The sequence below is a fragment of the Hemicordylus capensis genome, chromosome 2 (assembly GCF_027244095.1).
Source record: "Hemicordylus capensis ecotype Gifberg chromosome 2, rHemCap1.1.pri, whole genome shotgun sequence".
NCBI classification, from domain to species: domain Eukaryota; kingdom Metazoa; phylum Chordata; class Lepidosauria; order Squamata; family Cordylidae; genus Hemicordylus; species Hemicordylus capensis.
Genome location: NC_069658.1, coordinates 181274443 through 181293983, shown reverse-complemented (window position 1 = coordinate 181293983; position 19541 = coordinate 181274443). Strand labels below are relative to the sequence as shown.

Here is a 19541-nt window from a genome sequence, read left to right as displayed (position 1 = left end):
TTCCCTCCTCAGATGTCTTGCCTGCTTCAGGCATCCTGATGTCTTCCTTGGGCTCTGCTGCTGGTAAACGCCTCCCAGACTGCTCTTCAGTCAACCCTTGCAGCCTCCTTCCTCTTGCCCTGTCTATTGCCCCTGCAAGCCCACCTCTTGCCCCTTTGGGGCTTGCTTAGCCTCACGCCTGGTATTAACTGGTGGGCCCTGCTGAGCTGGTGGGCTCACTGCTTTCTCCTTCTGCTGTGCCTGTTCTTTGCACTGGGGTTCCATCCATGACCACACCTGAAGGTAATTGACCAGGGCATTCCCAATGCCCCAGAACTGTTGGTGGAGGAGGAATGGGGCCTTGTGGCTACTTGACACCCACCTCTACCTAAGAGGATGCTCTGATGAGTGAGTATAAAGAAGAACAAAAGAGAAGCAACATAGATAGATAGATAGATAGATAGATAGATAGATAGATAGATAGATAGATAGATAGATTGATTTCTATACCGCCCTTCCAAAAATGGCTCAGGGCGGTTTACACAGAGGAATAATAAATCAATCAGATGGCTCCCTGTCCCCAAAGGGCTCACAATCTAAAAAGAAACATAAGACACACACCAGCAACAGTCACTGGAGGGATGGATAGGGCCAGTTACTCTCCCCCTGCTAAATAAAGAGAATCACCACATTAAAGGGTGCCTCTTTGCCAAGTTAGCAGGGGTTATATGAGAAGTGGGAGGCAGGGACTGAATGGAGAGGCTAAAAGCTAAAAGAAAGAGAGCTGAAATCTAACAGAAGGCACCTCAAGGTGCAAGAGTCTCTCCTCTGGGATCTAATATAATCTGTGGGTGACTGTAGGATTGCACTGCCTTCACCTAAGGGGCACCTTGTCTATTTGTATATAACAAAGGCTCCTTGAAATGCAAAGCTCTCGTGGTTTTTGCTTTTCCACAGGAGTCTCAAGCAGAATTGTATCACCCCTGCAAGGTGCAGGGCCAGTTAGGGAGTTACCCCCAATTTCCTCTCCTCTAATCCCCTATCCTACAACCCAGGTGACAGGTGGCCCACCTCTGGCCTCCTGAGCCCCTAGCTATTTAGCCCACCGAGCCTCTGCCCCTTTCTCTCCCATCCTGTACTCCACTGACATTGCCTTCCACATTTTCCTCTGCTGGGATTTAAATCAGCCAGTTTCCTAATTATGATGCTGCTGCAACAGGCCCTTGAGTACCTAGCAATTAATATGAACTAGCAAATATAGAATTCTAATGGGCAAAATTAAGGCACCAATTTAAGATTAAAGAAATAGTACAAGTGAAACAAAAACTGTTACACAAGTAAAGTAAAGTGTGCCATCGAGTCGATTTCGACTCCTGGAGCCCCTGTGATTTTCTTTGGTAGAATACAGGAAGGGTTTGCCATGGCTTCCTCCCGCATAGTATTATTATTATTATTATTTCTTGTTTACACAGTCAGACAGGTGTTATTGACTGATTTGTTTTATCCAGACATCGAGTCCTTCCCAAGGACCTGGGATGGCTGAATTTTATTGTCAGTTGTTATAGATATCGTCGCAGAATATAGGCTCTTCCCAGTAAAGCTGCTTTTTGTAATTGGCTGATGGTGATTTCTGTGGCCCCTATGGTATTGAGGTACTCTTCAAGGTCTTTTGGAACTGCACCCAGGGCGCCAATTACCACTGGGATTATTTGGGTCTTTTTCTGCCACAGCCTTTCAATTTCAATTTGTAGATCTTTGTATTTGGTGATTTTTTCTATTTCTTTTTCTTCTATTCTGCTATCCCCTGGTATTGCTATGTCGATTATTTTGACTTGTTTTTCTTTCTTCTCGACTACAGTTATATCTGGTGTATTGTGTGGCAGATGTTTGTCTGTTTGTAGTCGGAAGTCCCATAATATTTTTACATCTTCATTTTCTTCAACTTTTTCAATTTTATGGTCCCACCAATGTTTGGCTACAGGTAGCTTGTATTTTTTGCAGATGTTCCAGTGTATCATCCCTGCTACTTTGTCATGCCTTTGTTTGTGTCAGTCTGTGCGATCTTTTTACAACAGCTGATTAGGTGGTCCACTGTTTCATCTGCTTCTTTACAAAGGCGGCACTTGCTGTTTGTTGTGGATTTTTTGACTTTTGCTCTTATTGCATTTGTTCTTACTGCCTGTTCTTGCACAGCCGGTATTAAACCCTCTGTTTCTTTCTTCAAGTTGCCATTCTTAAGCCATTGCCAGGTCTTTCTGATGTCTGATTTTCCACTTATATTGTGCAAATATTGACCATGCAGTGGCTTATTTTTCCATTTTTCTGCTTGGTTCTTGACTTGTTCTTTCTTGTAGGCCTGCTTTGTTTCATTGGTGTTGAATAGTTTCTCATTACTGACCATTTGAAGTGCATCTTCTTCACTGTCCTTTATATATTCTTCAAGGCCTCTTTTCTCCTCCTTGACTGTTTGATGGACTTGCAGCATTCCTCTTCCACCTGAGCTGCGAGGGAGGTATAGCCTATCGACATCACTGCAGGGGTGCAGAGCATGATTGATGGTCATGATTTTCCTGGTCTTACGATCTAGTGCCTCTAGCTCTGCATGGGTCCAGTCTATTATTCCTGCAGTGTATCTGATAATAGGTATAGCCCAGGTGTTTATGGCTTGTATGGTGTTCCCGCCATTGAGTTTGGACTTGAGGATTTTTCTAACTCTCCTGATGTATTCACTTCCAATTTTTCTTTTAACTTCAGTGTGTGCGATGTTATCAGCCTGGAGAATGCCCAAGTATTTGTAATGTTCTTTCTCTTCCAGGTTCTTGATGTTGCTTCCATTGGGCAGTTCTATTCCTTCTGTTTTTCTTATTTTCCCTCTGTTCATTATTAATGCAGCACACTTGTCTAGTCTAAACTCCATTGCTATATCGCTACTGAATATACAGAGAGTGTTTAGCAGTGATTTGATTTCTGACTGGGACTTTGCATACAACTTCAGATCGTCCATGTACAGCAGATGGTTGATTTGACTGGATGTTTTAGATGTTTGGTATCCGAGGCCTGTTTTGTTTAGTATTTGTGAAAGTGGGGTCATGGCGATTACAAACAACAGAGGGGATAGTGAGTCCCCTTGGAAAATGCCTCTTCTAATGCTAACCTGTTCAAGTGTCTCGCCATTGATTGTTAACTGTGTACTCCACATGCTCACTGCTTTTTAAATAAATATCTGAATGTTTTTGCTGACACCAGTTGTTTCTAAACATTTTAGTATCCATGTGTGAGGCAATGAATCGAAGGCTTTCTTGTAGTCAATCCATGCAACACTTAGATTGGTTTTTCTTCTCTTGCAATTTTCTAAAATCATTTTGTCAATCAGCAGCTGGTCTTTTGTTCCTCTGGTGTTCGGGCAATTTCCTTTCTGTTCAACTGGAAGCATTATTATTATTATTATTATTATTATTATTATTATTATTATTTTAATTTTATATCCCCCTCTTCCTCCAAGGAGCCCAGAGCAGTGTACTACATACTTAAGTTTCTCCTCACAACAACCCTGTGAAGTAGGTTAGGCTGAGAGAGAAGTGACTGGCCCAGAGTCACCCAGCTAGTATCATGGCTGAATGGGGATTTGAACTCGGGTCTTTCCGGTCCTAGTCCAGCACTCTAACCACTGCACTACACTGGCTCACAGTATGAGATAGTGCCTTTCAATTTCTTCCTGTATCGCTGCTGCCCGATATAGTACCAGTGGAGATTTGAACCAGCAACCTTCTGCTTGTTAGTCAAGCATTTTTCCACTACACCACTTAAAGTGGCATTGCACAAGTACTCCTTCCTATATAATACTTGGTTTCCCCCACCTTCCTCACAGCTACAGTCAGGCCTGACACTTCAAGTGCTGATCTCTGGGGCTTGAGATCTGACATTAGCCTGATTCAGACATTATGCTGTATGAGGGTACAGATGTCTGTACACTCATATGTGTGTGTAGGCACAGAGCCAGCCAAGTGGCGGCCTGGGTCCAGCCCAGGGAGATGGCAATGGTAAACCCCACTTGTATTCTACCAAAGACAACCACAGGGCTCTGTGGTCACCAGGATTCGAAACCGACTCGACGGCACACTTTACTTTACTTTACTTTACATTCTAATGCACAATGAAAAACCTGAATTGTGTGTGAAGTGCTCCCTGATAGCTCGCAGGGACTCCAGAATAAATTTGGCCGATATGTGAATGCACATCCTCCATTCCAGAGGAAATGTGAACTAAAAGCCAGGAGTGGAAAAACTTCCAGCAGGGTTTATTCTAAATGTTTTGTCAGACTTCAAAAGAAGCCAGCGCCACACACCACCACCACCCCCAACCTGTGAGCATCTCCCAAAATATTTCTAATTGAGAGAGAAAAATATTCCTTGCATGTTCCAGGGTCGTGCCTAGAGTTGAAAACAGATTCTGAAAACAAAGCCTTAGTGAACACACAAAGCCTGGAGTGGCTGGTGTGTGTCCTCCAATAGTTAAGAATATTGTGGAGAGAACTGGAAAGAGAATTCCTTCCATTTTGTAAGAACAAACACACTTCTTGTAAGTATGGGGCAATTGCAGCTTTCCCCCCAGTCAGCCTGAAATGTCATGTTGAACTAGTGGTTCAGGCACTGGTTCAGCATTATAGTGATTAGGGCACAACCTTAGGTATTATTGTCGTTCAGGCACTTGTTGAATGTATGCAAGGGGACATGGGTGTCTGCAGGCATTTTTCAGGGGGGGCGGGTTAAGGGTGCAAAGTATATATATAAATAATATGTATTTCTAATTAATCTGGCTATAAATCTGGGGGGAGGGGAACAGGGCTTTCCTTAGGGCATGGCAAGTAGGGTGACTGTCCCAAACCCCGTTCTTTTAACCCTCCTTAGAATGAACTGGAAGGGGGCCCCACACTGGCTGATTTGCCCCGGGCCCCACAGCCCTGGAGGGGGATCTGCCGCCTTAACCCCACTTTGACAAAATCAATAAACAGGTGAACAATAACAGCTGAAAGCAGGTGGGGGGAATAATTCTTGACATATTTCAGACTGAACTCAGTTGTCTTAATAATTAATTGGCATGTGCATTGGATATATCTGATACTGGGATGATATCAATGAAATTGTATATAGCTGGAAATAATTCCATTCTAATATAGCGAAGCCTATATCTGATCAGAATTATCTAATCAAATATTGGAGATATCTGGGGAAATAGCAGAGCACAAAATGATGGCATTGGCAGAAATAGAAAATGGATTCCACATCTGAAGAGATTTTTTATTTATTTATTTATTTATTTATTGCGATCACAGCTAGAGGGGAAAAATTGCCATCTTTTGCCATCTATTTGCCTGCCTGCTTACCTATCTACCCGCACATTTGTGGAGTCCCTATAATGATTTTTTAAAACTTCCCCCATAGACTTATATGGGGATTTTTACTGATATTTCTTGTATTGGATTTCTGATTGGAAATCCAATACTATACCAATATTTTAAAGGGTCAAAAGACCCACTACTATTACCTATAGTATTGGATCCGATACAATATTTTCAGCTGTGCACAGGCCTAATAATTAAGTAAAGCAATTTCATCTGCTCATCCTTTTGATACTGATAGCCAGCAAATTCTATAACGGATAGGTTTCTGAAGTAAAGGCAGGTTCATATGGTGAATTCAGAAAGCTGGCTGTATGGCAAAGCAATCATCTGATTCCTGTGCCTCGCAGCCAGGTCAATTTTCAATGCATAGTATAATTTTTCCCCAGGTATTAACGTAGATGAGCGGGCTCAATTGGACAACTGCATTATTGTGTACTGAGCTCTAACATGCTCTAATGTCATCAGAGCATATCGTCATTGCACATCATGTAAACTGGTTCCAAGTTGCCTCTGTTTTAACATAGTCTACTGCTGGGTGTGAGTGTCAGGAGTTGTCCAGAATGTGATTTATAGCAGCTTGACTATGGTCACTGTTGCAAAGTGTTCAGATGGCAAATGGCCCTTCCCAGCTGTTTTCATGATTAGCCCTTTGATATGTGAAATAACCCTCTTTAAAAAGTAGAACTTTTAAACAGTCCTGAAAACTGCAGTGTGGAATTTTGAAGAAGTATGTGAGTATGGGCACACATTCACCCTTTTACTTGCCCAGGACGCTTTTCAGACTAGACCCTACAATGGGGTCAGGACGTATCTCGGAAGTGTGCTTCCACACTTCCTGTGTTGTGACACCGCGGTCCCTATGCGGACACCAGGGTGCCGTTCACATTTCCAATGCCTTGCTTCGAATTTAATCACTGCGAAATAGAGCTAGGACGTCGAAATAGAGCTAGGACGTCGTATATCCGGCATAAAGAAGTTGCTATTTTGTCGGGTTTTAGTTGCTGCGAGACTGCTCCCCCTACTGTTTGCGATCCGAATGCAACTTGCCCAAATGGAGGCATTTGGCTGCTGAAGAGCAGCTAGTCTGGAAAGCACCCAGGAAAACATCCCACTTCTTTTGTGCCCCCCACTCTCTCTCTCTTTGCTTTGTTGGTCACCTTTGGACTGGATGTGTAGCTGCAGCAGAACCTCTGGCAGATTTTATGCAGTGGTCAGAAGCACTGCTATAAGTGCCCAAGAGCCAGTGCAGTGTGTTGTAGTGGTTAGAGTGCTGGACTAGGACCAGGGAGACCTGAGTTCAGCTCCTCCTTCAGTAATGGAACTCACTGAGAGACTCAGGGTCAGTAACTTATCTCTCAGCCTAACCTACCTCACAGGGAAGGTGACAGAACCATGTACTCTGGGCTCCTTGAAGGAAGAGCAGGATATAAATATAGTACATAAAACTAGAGTAAATACTCCAAGAAAATGAAAAAAGAAGAAAACAGTTTTGGTCATCATTTTTGCAGACCCATCAGCCATAATATCTGTGCCTGGGTTTGCGGAGGTTGCTTTAGCTTGTCCCCTCACCTTTAATGTTGTTTGCACCAATACACCTTTGCATAAGCCAGCTAACCCACTTTAGTTGCTCAAAATTCCACCTTCTATAACCATAAGATCTCTAGGTTGTTTTCTTGGGGTGCTGGAAGGGATGGCTGCCTGCTAGGGGACAAGGGGGGGCACCACCCTTCACCCTCCAAGCATCCTCCCCAAACTTACAATCCCCCCACCCTCTGTTTTTCCTGCTTCCTCTGCTTCTGCATCTTTTCCTATACCTTAACTGGACAATTCCATGACTTGCCTGCAGGGGGCCTCGCTTCCTTCGGCAGGCTCAGCTCCGTTTTAATCCTATTAAATTTTCTGGAAGTGAATGTTGGGCAACACACACACACTGTTCAAAGCAGGATAATTAATATAATAGCCACTGCCCAGGTGACATGATCATTGCCTCACTGGCCCAATCAAGAATGTAGGTTTAGCATGGGTTTAGCATCCCAGCACTCAGAAAAATCAAAGAGGGACACTAGGGAAGGAGCTGGGTTAGATTGCCAGAAGGAATGACCTTTCTGCTGTTGCCTGTGGAGCAGGGAGCAAGGGATTGCCTTCTAATTCCACTTTCTAGAATCTGGATTTTCGAAAGAATCAAGTGAATGTTAATAGGAATTGATTTAATTCCCAGAGGTCTGTGGGCATTTTAAGCAATGTGAAGTCTCATCTCCCTTTGTGGTTGCTCCAAGGGGGCTTTTATTGTCTCCTAGCCAGTTAACTCTTTGTGCTGCAGATTCCTGCTGGAGGACTTGTCTGAAGACCTGCCCAGCTCTTCCTGGGCGCTTTCCAGATTACACCCTACAACAGTGTCACTACGTGTCATAAGAACATAAGAACAGCCCTGCTGGATCAGGCCCAAGGCCCATCTAGTCCAGCATTCTGTTTCACACAGTGGCCCACCAGATGCCGCTGGAAGCCACGGGCAGGAATTGAGGGCATGCCCTCTCTCCTGCTGTTACTCCCCTGTAACTGGTATTCAGAGGCATCCTGCCTATGAGGCTGGAGGTGGCCTGTAGCCCTCCGATTAGTAGCCATTGATAGATCTCTCCTCCATGAAGTTATCCAAACCGCTCTTAAAGCCATCCAGGTTGTTGGCTGTCACCACATCATGTGGCAGAGAATTCCACAAGTGGACTATGTGTTGTGTGAAAAAGTATTTCCGTTTGTTGGTCCTAGATTTCCTGGCAATCAATTTCATTGGATGACCCCAGGTTCTAGTGTTATGGGAGAGGGAGAAGAATTTCCCTCTATCTACTTTCTCCACACCATTCATGATTTTATAGACCTCTATCATGTCTCCCCGCAGTCGTCCTTTTTCTAAATTAAACAGCCCCAGGTGTTGTAGCCTTGCCTCATGATGTGGTGACCAGAATTGTATGCAGTACTCCAGGTGTGGCCACACCATAGTTTTGTATAAGGGCATTATAATATTAGCCGTTTTCTTTTCAGTCCCCTTCCTAATGATCCCTAGCATGGAATTGGCCTTTTTCACAGCTGCTGCACATTGAGTTGACACTTTCAACAAGCTGTCCACCACGACCCCAAGATCCCTCTCCTGGTCAGTCACCGATAGCTCAGATCCCATCAGCATATACTTGAAGTTTGGGTTCTTCATCCCAATGTCCATCACTTTACACTTGCCAACATTGAACCGCATTTGCCACTTGTCGCCCACTCCCCCATTTTGGAGAGATCCTTTGGAGAGAGCATGGAGATGGTTGTGTCCATTAAATGTGCTTCCGTATTGCCTGTGTTCCAACATCGCAGTCCCTGCGCTGTCAGCAAGGTGCCATTCACATTTCCGACGCCTTCTTTCAAGTTTTATCTTTGCGTTGCAGTACTATAACGTTGTAAAAAAATAACTGTGTTTTCCTGTTGTAGTATGGTCCGCACAAGCTAGAAAAGACTGCTCCCCCTGCTAGTGGCTTTGTGCAACAACCTTTATTTACAGCTTCAAGATGATTCTGCCAAGCTGAACAGCGGGTAATCTGGAAAGTGCCCAGATCTATTTTTGCCTCCCTTGATCGCCTCTGTGAAGAGTTTTCCTTTTTCTCTCAGTGATCTGTAAAGTTCTATTAATTTCAATCACATTTTGTTTGCTCTCATGTTTGCCCTTCCTTTCAGGGAAGCAGCAAGATTCACCTTGATTTTTATATCTCCAAAGGAAAGACAAAAGAACCCCAAACAAGCAAACAAATTGTGCTTTGTTATGCAGACCCAATAAAGCTGGTGGGCTGCTGGGGGAGTTTCCAAAAGGAGTGATCGATGATCAAAGGCATTAAAAATGCAGTGTGATGCTATGCAATACAAAGAGTTAACTGGCTTGGGGACTGCCTGCTTCCCAGGAAGAATGTCACCAGAGTAGGGGGGGGGGCTCCTGTTTGTCTCTCCCCTCATCAGCCTATTCTGCAGCTGTGCCTGAGCACAAGCCTTTTCCAGCTATTTCCCACCCCAGTGCTTTTCCATGATCCTGTTGGAGTTTGTCATTATTTAGCAAAGTGCCAACAAAGAAAGCTACCCACTCCATTTACAGAGTAGAGTGCAGAGTTTAGTTGTTGCCGTTATTTGAAGAACACACATGGAGATTGTTGTACAATCTGAACTAAAAAGATGTATTGATGAAGTACATGTTGGATAGGAAACATGCTAGTCCTGTCTAACAGCTACATAAGGGAGAGAGAGAGATGTTTCCATCTACTCTCCAGGAGGAAAGGAAGAGGACTCTTTACTGGAAGTACCTGAGGAGTCAAGGCAGGGGTCATAGGGTAGAGCTAAAGCAAGGACAGGTAAGGAGACCCTCACTAACTACCTCTACTCCCAATGTCCCTAGTGGTCATTAGGATAGTTGGTGCAAAAACAACAGATCCATCCCCACAACTGCCTTCCATGCAGAGCTATAACAGAGCAGACACATTCAAAGAACCCAGACCGCCTAGCTACTGGGAGCCATCTTCCTCAGCTCCCCCACACCAGTACTTTCCCCCCAGCTAGCATTTGCTTTCTTGGTATGTCTATTTTCCTTTCTCTCCCTCCAGTGAGAGATGGCCAGCTGCTTGGCTAGCAAATGCCAGCTGGGAAAAAGCCCCAGAGGGCTTACATGGCCCTTCCAGGGCTCTGGTAATGCCCCCTTGTGTGTGATGAGAGGACCGCAGACCCCATGCGAGCCCTCCAGGGCTCATCCCCAGTCAGTGTTTACTGGCTGGATGCATGTTTTTATCCTCTCTTTCCCTCCACCAAGGGAGGGCCATGAAGATGGGGGCAAACACAGGCCCCCATTCCCCTGGCTACACCAGTGCTTACTTTCAATCCCAAAGAGCTAGGACCAATCAGGCCTTGGATGCCATCTGTTTGCCTCATGCAATTGTATGTCCAGCTTTTCACACACATAAGATGCTGTGGGGGTTTGGGGAAAAGGTTAAAAAACTGTTAAAAATCATCCACTTGCCCATTTATTTTGTGGGTTGGGTGGTTGGTAGCACCCATCATGCCCTACCATGCAATCCACTTTGGTGTCCCTAGGAGCTACCCATGGGGAACAATGGGGTGTTTTGAGGTTCCCCATTGTTCCCTATGGACGGAACAAGCTGGTGTGCTGGCCACACAACCATGCTGACCAAGCAATGCTTCTGACCAGGCAAATGAATGCTGTGCATGTGTGGAGGCCATGTGTGTGCTGATGTTGCACAGGTACAGCTGGGGGAGAGGGCTGCTCTGCTGGAGCACAATGATATTGGGGGTGGGGGTGCCAAGATTAAGGAAGTGGCAGTGAGCGGCAGAGGAACAGGAATGGACCTACTCTCCTCCTGGTTAAATGAGATGTGTAATCCCTCCATGTTAAAGGGATGTGCTGCAATTCGGCATATGAATTGCTTTTTGTGCACATCCCTAGCAGGGAAATGAAACCTGTAGTTTTTCAGTATAAAGGCCTACTGTGTAGGAGGAAGTGCAAAGACCAGGGGCGTAGCCACTATTGTATGAATGGTTCCAAAGAACCCGGACCGCCAATGGTAGGGGCCGCTGAAGCCCCCAAGGCAGTGTGGCTTGGGGTCTGGAAGAGCCCCAAATGGACTCCCTCCACCCATGCCCAGGCAACTAAGAGCCCTGAGCAAGTGCTTGCCCATCCTTTTCAGTCAGCGTTTGCTGCCTCAAAGCATCTATTCCCCTTTCTCTCCCTCCAGAGAAAGGGGAATAGGTGCTTTGAGGCAGCAAACACTGACTGAAAAGGATGGGCAAGCACTTGCTCAGGGCTCTTGGAGAGGGAGAAAAAGGGAGAATAGATGCTTGCAGGCAGCCACACTGCCTGACATGACAGGGAAGCACTCGCTTGGGCTCTTTGGAGCTCAAGGCCATGCCCCTTTGCACGTGGCATCATGTGCAAAGGGGGCGTGGCCTCATCATATGCAAAGCGGCATGGCCTCAGGCTCCGAAGAGCCCGCATGAGTGCTTCCCTGTCATTTCAGGCAGCGCTTGCTGCCTGAAAGCACCGCTCGTGGGCAGGGTGGGGATTTCTCTTAGGGCTCAGGCACACCCCATCTGCATGATGTCACGTGCACGGGACATCATCAGAGGGGTTGCTGCTCGGCTGGCTCCGTACCTGGGAAAGAGGCAGTGCATGTGGACAGCCCGTAATGACTCCAGTTTGTGTTTATGACACTTTCCCCTGCAGTAACCTTCCCCACCTGGAAAACCCCTCAGTTAGGTGAATACATCCTAAATTTACTACATTTACTAAATTTACCTGTCTAGATAATGTCTCCCTGTTGGATCTTCCACTACTACAATGAATATTTATATATTGCTTTTCAACAAAAGTTCCCGAACCGTAAATAAATAGACTCCCTGTCTCCATCTAAATATGGATAAACTGCAAGGAGAGATCATCAGGAGATTTGGTGCAGGATATTATCAGTATGCTGATGACACCCCAATCTATTTATCTATGTCAAAGGTAGGGCAGCGGCAGCAGTAGCTGCTGTGGGGAGGGGGAGTGACAGGGTGAGGGGAAAGTTCTCCCCTTATGTCTCCTAAAAGGCTGCCGCTGCTGCTGGCAACAGGGTGGGATGGGGCGCGCCCCCCCTTTACCTTTAAAGGTTTGCCACTCACAGAGGTGAGGTTAGCTCCTTCTTCCTCCCTGTTGCCTCCTGAGTGAATGCACTCAGGGTGAGGCACTGCCTCCTGCTCTGCTATAGACAGCAGACGAGGTAGAGGCACAGCAAAATTTGAGCAGCCGCCACTCTTCAAATTTTGCCACCGTAGGCAGATGCCTCCTCTGCCTCTGCTGGTGGCTAAGAAAGCCCAGCCCAGTTTTGCACACGCATGTGTACTGCCAGGATTGGGCCTGATCCCAACAGCAAATCTGCCTATGGAGCCTCCCTCTAAAACTAGGTTAAGGGAGCAAGCTACCCACCTCGACCCTGGGAGCTACCGGAAGCAGCCACCCAAGGAAGGGGAACTGCTCGTCTGTGGGGAGGTAAGCTCTTCAGGGCATCCTCCCCACAAACCCTATGGCCCTTTCTCGCTGGTCATGAGAAACAGGTTATTGTATTAAATTTTAAATTGTTTTCATTCTTTTTTAATTTGTACCAGAGACATAAGTTTTGGGCATATATACATTTGTTAAATAAAATAAATAATAAAATGTGTTACCATTTCTTTTTTCTTTTCTTCTCACTTTCAGGAAATCGTAGTAGTATCATTGTGGCCTCTACCTCTATACTCATTCTGCTTGTCTTGCTGGTGTTAATTCTCATGTACTACCTGTTCATCGGGGTGCATGGAACTGCCGCTGTAACGGGATCAAGGGAAGAACAAATATGAAACAAAATGAGCTGAAAAGCCTTTGTGTAACAACACAGACAACAGAATTGCTGTTTTATGAACAACTTATACAAGCAATGCGTAATGAGTCATGAAGTCATTCTGAAGCACATAATGCACGGGAAAGCACCGCGAAAACAAAGAAATACAAATCAGAATCACTATCAAGTAAGATCTTGAGCACAATACCCACAAAAATGAGAACGGAAAAGCCACTGACTGACATGATGAGGAAAATTACTCTCAGTTGAAATTCAGAGAAGATAGGACTATTGAGTAACTGGATATCAGCCTAAGGATTGTTTGGTTTTTTAAGGATTGTTTGGGTATCAGCTATTTTGTTCGTTACAGAAAACATACTATTGAAAATGTTTGTCTGGATTTTCTCATAAGAAACAAGGTCCCAGTGGACATTTCAGAGGAATGACAGATTGTATATTTGCCCCTTTAATAGATGAGATTCAGTGAATCCCATCTATCAGATAAAATAAATATTCTGTTGACATAGCAATCTGCATAGCCAATGGACCTAATGTCACTTTGGTATCATTAAAAAAAGGTTGGTCGTAGTGCCTGGAGATTAGAGCAGAAGGTTGTACTAAGTGGGTGGGGGTGGGGGGAAGGATATCCCGGCAATTTGAAATTGTCTTTTGAAGGAATCCTTGTGCACTGATCTGGTTTAAAGAAACAGGGAAAGCACAGTGAACCCCTTGATGCCTTACTTGCCTTGACCCACTGACACAGTGAATGGCTTAGATTGGATGTAACTGACCATGTTTATATTTAGCCAGGAGATCAAACTAAGAAATTGTTGTCATCACCAAAACCTCCATTAGACCCAGGTATTCTGAAGACCAAGAGTATACCAAGTAGGCAACCAACCAGCTCCTTAGAGGTCTAGGGGGCATACCTCACTCTGCCTCTACCAATCGTTATATGGACTGAAGGCCCTGCCTTAGGCACCAAAACCAGAGTGTAACTTGGAAGTAGACGCTATTGTTGCCCAAGCTGACCATGTCTTATGGCAGCAATAGCAACAGAGAAGATACCACCAAGATGACACTGGACATGTACATAATTTGCAGACTTTCCATAACAGCTACGATAGGAGGTGTCATCTTGGAGATGGCCTCCTCACCGTACAGTTATTGTCACCAAATTTCAAGGCATGCAGTCCATGTTCTTAAGCTTGTTGCTATAGATCTGCCAGAGGAGCACCTGTTCTCTTCCGACCTGTCCTCAGTGCTCACAAGGCTGCATGGTTGAGGATCTGGTGGTGGTGAAGGCCACGGCAAAGTAAGCAGAGATAGAATCCAGGCTGGTGATGAGGCTGCAGCAAAGTTGTGGCAAGGCTAGGTGAGGGGAGGGCAGAAGAAGGACTGGAGCAAAGGCTGGAGGAGAAGCAAGGCGGGAGCTGATGCAAGGCACAAGGCAAGGCTGGAGTACCCTGGAGAGGCCCAAGGGAACAAGTTGACTCATCAGGGTCTGTAGACCAACTAAACCCTTAAGTACTGCCTGAGAACAGATCACTCCTCCCCAGCCCCACCTCCATGCCTAGAGTGTCCTGGCTTAAAAGAGGCCATAGCACGGAATCTGACACTTCTCCGCCATTCCAGCTGGTTTCCCCTGGATTGCTGGTGACGCCAACATCCTGATGTGGGGGGGGGGGGTTTGACGATGGCAGAGAGGCCAGCTCTGCAGCAGTTTCCGGTTCCCCAAGTATAACTTCCGGGGTCTCAGACCCTAAAGAGGCTCCCTCAATGGTTCCTGCCCCTAGGGCTTCCTCAGCTTCTTGCTCAGTGGTGTAGTCTAGGGACGTGCAGAACGTTCTGCCTCAAAATGGGCATTTCAAGTATTCTGAGCTCAGAAGCAGAACACGCTTTAAAAAGGGGTCCTGTTCCAAGCTCAGAACAACTCATTCCAACCCCATCCCAAGCGCCATTTTGTGAAGCTCAGGATGGCGGTTGGACCATTCCAACAGAATGGTCCTATTCTGTTGGAACCACCGGCTTGCTCGGTGGTTCCAATGGAATGTTTAGCACATTTTGCTTTCTGTTCCGAGCTCCAACCCCTTCTAGAAAGATAGCTTCACCACATGTGTTTAATCCAGTTTCCAGTTTTAATTGGTTTTAGTCTTCTGATACTGCCTGCCATTTTGTCTTGCTGCCTGCCTGCTTTGATTTTCTTTTATTATCTATTGCTATGTTTTGATGAGCAGAGGTAAAATATCTGTTTCTCCACACCAGAATGTCAAGGTCTAAGATTAGCAAGTACTTTAGCATGATTTGTATTCTCCAACTACAGTGTAACAAAAGAGAGGAAGGCCCTGAGTGACCTCCTAGAGCCATACTTTTGACTTGATCCCTCTCTGAAAGAAGCATAGGAGCTGTGCTGTGCAGCAATTCAATGGCTCAAGGAAAAGTATTCTGCATAGACTCAGAGGCAACCACCTTTCCAACCAGTTACCATCAAGCATGAAGAAAAGCAGCCCCAGATCATTTTGGTGTGGGAGATGCAGCTTTGAAAGGAACATGCAGGGTTCCATATCCGAAAGATCCACTGTGTGGTTCTTCTGGAAGTCATCTTATTCTATGCGCAAATTAGCTGTAGCAGAAAACGCTCAGTAGGACCAGCTAAAAGTCACCAAGTAGCCAACAAGCTTGGTCAGAACTCTTTGTCAGACTGGATGTTAAGAGAAATAGGGAGAAAAATGTTGCTGGGCATTATGAAAAAAACCCAGTCTCTGTTAAGATAGAATTTTAATGATTGGGAATGTTATTTTTAAATTGTTAAATTGTTTTAAGTTTTTTTGTATATGTTTTTAACTTGTTTTATGCTATTGTTAACTGCCCAGAGATGAAGGTTTGGGGTGGTGTACAAATTTGGTAAATAAATTAGATAGATAGATAGATAGATAGATAGATAGATAGATAGATAGATAGATAGATAGATAGATAGATGTTGCCAGAGTAATGCTGAATTTTTTTTACAAATGAGTTGGGACTGCATTGCAATACATAAGTATTGAAGATCAGTATTAATGAATATAAAAAGAATTATAAAATGTTGAGGTACCTCTTGACCCCTCTAGGCAGTGTTACTAGAATATACTAGCCCATTAGCAGTATGACAGACATCCTTAATATCAAATTTGTTAACAGCTGCCAAAAATATTTTTGCCAGAAATTGGAAGAATATAAAATCCCTTACTATAAAAGAATGGATCGGTAGAGTGCTGTTGCTAGAAAGCCTGATTTTGAGGAGCACAGAGCACACACACACACACCTGCCCGCCATGTTGGATTCTTCCGTTCATGAGAATGTGAACTTTTCACCTGCCCATATTTGACAAAAGCTGACAGCTGGTCGATTAGCACGAGCAAAGCATGGGGCAATGTACCTCGAAGTCATAACAGCTAAAACTGCAAGGGGTCATCCCCAGCCTCTCTCTCATTATCTCAAGAGAAGAAAAACAGACAGCAAGCAGACCTAATTCAACAGGCACTGCTTAAGGGAAGAGAATACTTCAGTTTCACATGAGAGATGGCTGGCAAGCGCCCTCTGCTGCAACACAGATAAGAAGCGACATTTCCCAACCCACCATTAACAGCTCAATTAGTTGGCAAGTGACTAGAGCAGAGTAGGAATTTGCAGACCGGTCCGGCAGTCTGGCGGTTTGGTCCGGGGGTTCGTGGTTAAACCGAACCACTCCCCTGGTTCCATCGGACAGGAACCGGACCACCAAGTCCAGTCCAGCAGGTCTGTGAACTTTAAAAAAAATTTTTTTAAAGTCAATTAAGTATCTGTAGACCCTTTGAGGGGCTTGCTGAAGCTGTAGGGGGGGTCCACGCGGGTTCCCTCTCCCCCCGCCGGCCTTCCTCATCACCACCGCGGCCGGGTAAGTAATGCCTTTTTGGCCCTTTCGGGCTTCTGTAACATCGAGCGGTTGCCATTTTGGTGGCCGCCACACATGCGCAAATGCCCTCTGCGAGGCCGTCGCCTCGCAGAGGGCATTTGTGCATGTGCGACAGCTGCCCAAATGGTGGCTGCTCGATCTTATGGAGGCCCGCAAGGGCCGAAAAGGCATTACTTACCCGGCCACGGTGGTGAAGGCGAAGGCCGGCGGGGGGAGAGGGAACCCGCGCGGACACACACACACCCGTAGCTTCAGCAAGCCCCCTGAAGGGGCTACAGGCACTTAATTGACTTTTAAAATGTTTTTTTTTTAAATAAATAAATCACGGACTGGTCCGGGACTGGACCGGGGGGGGGGTCGATGGGGGACCAGACTGAACTGGCCCAGTTCCATGCACACCCCTAGAGCAGAGGCAGTTCATTAAAATAGAAAAATTTAGATTTGCACCTGGAATAGCATCTCCATTTCCAAATAAGTCTTAAGCCCACCAACCATTCTCGCCATTTGTTTGGTGTTACACCCAAGACTGATCAGTTCATGCAACCATGAACTTCATTGTTTTACCTGAGTTTCAGCCGCCCAAGGGAGAGACCATGATCTATACATTGCCCCTGGGCATGTTTTGGAGTATAAGTATTCCTGGCCAAGCCACATGGCCTCAGAATTGGAATCGGAACTGGGACCTGCATGGGAGTCTACTTGGACCTTCACCCTGCTGGTTCTCAAGCTTGTGAATGGTAGTTCTATGCCACTTGCCCTTTCCTCTTCCTCTTTTTCTGCTGCCTTCCCCCTGCAAGGAGATCTGCTTGTGTGCCCATCTACAAGTGCACCAGATACACCACCAGACAAGCATAGGTAATACGAACCTTATGCCCCTCTAAATCTCTTCACCTGCTTCTCTCCCCAACCCCCATTTCTGCATCCAAGCCCTTTCAGTAGCAAGCCTTAAGCTGATTTGCCTGCAATTTGGACCTTAAATTCCTCTCAGTGAGATTCTTGTTAAGAATGATAGTTAAGATTTTATTGCCTGCCTAACCATTTTTTGATTTCCTGTACCTCTTCATCCCTAAATAAATGTTGTATTGCATTTCTGCCTCCTCTTCATTTCCAAAACCCCAGACTTGCTCAAATTGATACTGTAACAGAACTGCTCCCTCAAGCCAAGTTAATTCCCCACGCTAAGCCAAAAGCACAATCGGAGTGTTTATCCAGCACTCTGGGACAGTTCTGGTAACAGAGTGGCAAATAGCACAATTAACTATATTAGCTGTTGTTGGTGAGATGGTAGACCAAATAAGCCTAAATTTCATACTGAGTGGCAGCACTTTGTTGATTCTTGGACATCTCAGTATAATATAAATATTGATACTCATAAATGTTTTTCAGTTTTGTAAGATAATTGTGTTATGTTTGATGTCATTCATAGCTATTGACCTTTGATATTGCATATTGTATATTATGTATTATACAGTATTATGATTGATTGATTGATTGATTGATTGATTAAGTGCCATCAAGTCGGCATTGACTCCTAGCGACCACATAGATAGATTCTCTCCAGGATGATCGGTCTTCAACTTGGCCTTTAAGGTCTCTCAGTGGTGCATTCATTGCTGCCGTAATCGAGTCCTTCCACCTTGCTGCTGGTCGTTCTCTTCTTCTCTTTCCTTCAACTTTCCCCAGCATTATAGACTTCTCAAGGGAGCTGGGTCTTCGCAAAATGTGTCCGAAGTATGATAGCTTGAGCCTGGCCATTTGTGCCTCGAGTGAAAATTCTGGATTGATTTGTTCTATGACACATTTGTTTATTTTCCTGGCTCTCCATGGTATCCTCAAAAGTCTTCTCCAACACCAAAGTTCAAAAGCGTCAATGTTTTTTCTATCTTACTTCTTCAAAGTCCAGCTTTTGCATCCATAGAGTGTCATAAGAACATAAGAACAGCTCTGCTGGATTGGGCCCAAGGCCCATCTAGTCCAGCATCCTGTTTCACACAGTGGCCCACCAGATGCCACTGGAAGCCTATAGCAGGAGCTGAGGGCACGTCCTCTCTCCTGCTGTTACTCCCCTGCAACTGGTACTCAGAGGCATCCTGCCTTTGAGGCTGGAGGTGGCCCTCCAACTAGTAGCCATTGATAGACCTCTCCTCCATGAAGTTATCCAAGCCCCTCTTGAAGCCATCCAGGTTGTTGGCTGTCACCACATCTTGTGGCAGAGAATTCCACAAGTTGATTTTGCATTGTTTGAAAAAATACTTCTGTTTGCTGGTCACGGGGAAAACCATTGTCCAAACTATTCTAATCTTTGTAGGTATAGACACGTCCTTTACTGTTGATGGTTGATCCTAAAAGGCAGAAGCTATCCACCACTTCAGTGTCTTCATTGTCAATTCTGAGGCTGGTTGCTGTACTCGTCGTCATTAGTTTGGTCTTCTTTACATTTAGTCGTAGTCTCATTTTTTCACTGTGCTCCTCAACTTTCATTACTAGAGCTTGCAGATCATCCACATTATCAGCTATCAGAGTGGTGTCATCAGCATAGCGCAGGTTATTGATGTTTCTTTCTCCAACTTTAAAACCACACTCATCTTCCAATCCAGCTTCTCTCAGTATATGTTCAGCATATAAATTGAATAAAGAAGGAAAACGTATACAGCCTTGCCTTACTCCTTTGCCAATCTGGAACCAGTCTGTTTCACCATGTTCCATCTGGACTGTGGCTTCCTGTCCTGTGTTTAGGTTTCTCATGGCAACAATGAGATGTTCTGGGATGCCAATTTTCCTAAGGATATTCCACAACTTGACATGTTTGATGCAATCGAAGGCTTTTATGTAGTCAATAAA

The 19541-nt window shown here is 45.2% G+C and overlaps 1 protein-coding gene across 1 annotated transcript in view; it reads left to right on the top strand.

The window, feature by feature from the left end:
• The window catches only part of LOC128342408 (intercellular adhesion molecule 5-like), a 48589-nt gene extending 31968 nt beyond the window's left edge, over positions 1-16621 (top strand). Inside the window, exon 10 of the mRNA XM_053289669.1 lies at positions 12645-16621. Coding sequence (XP_053145644.1) covers positions 12645-12784 — 140 coding nt within the window. The 3' untranslated portion in view covers positions 12785-16621. The remainder of the gene's footprint in view (positions 1-12644) is intronic.
• Positions 16622-19541: the final 2920 nt, after the last annotated feature.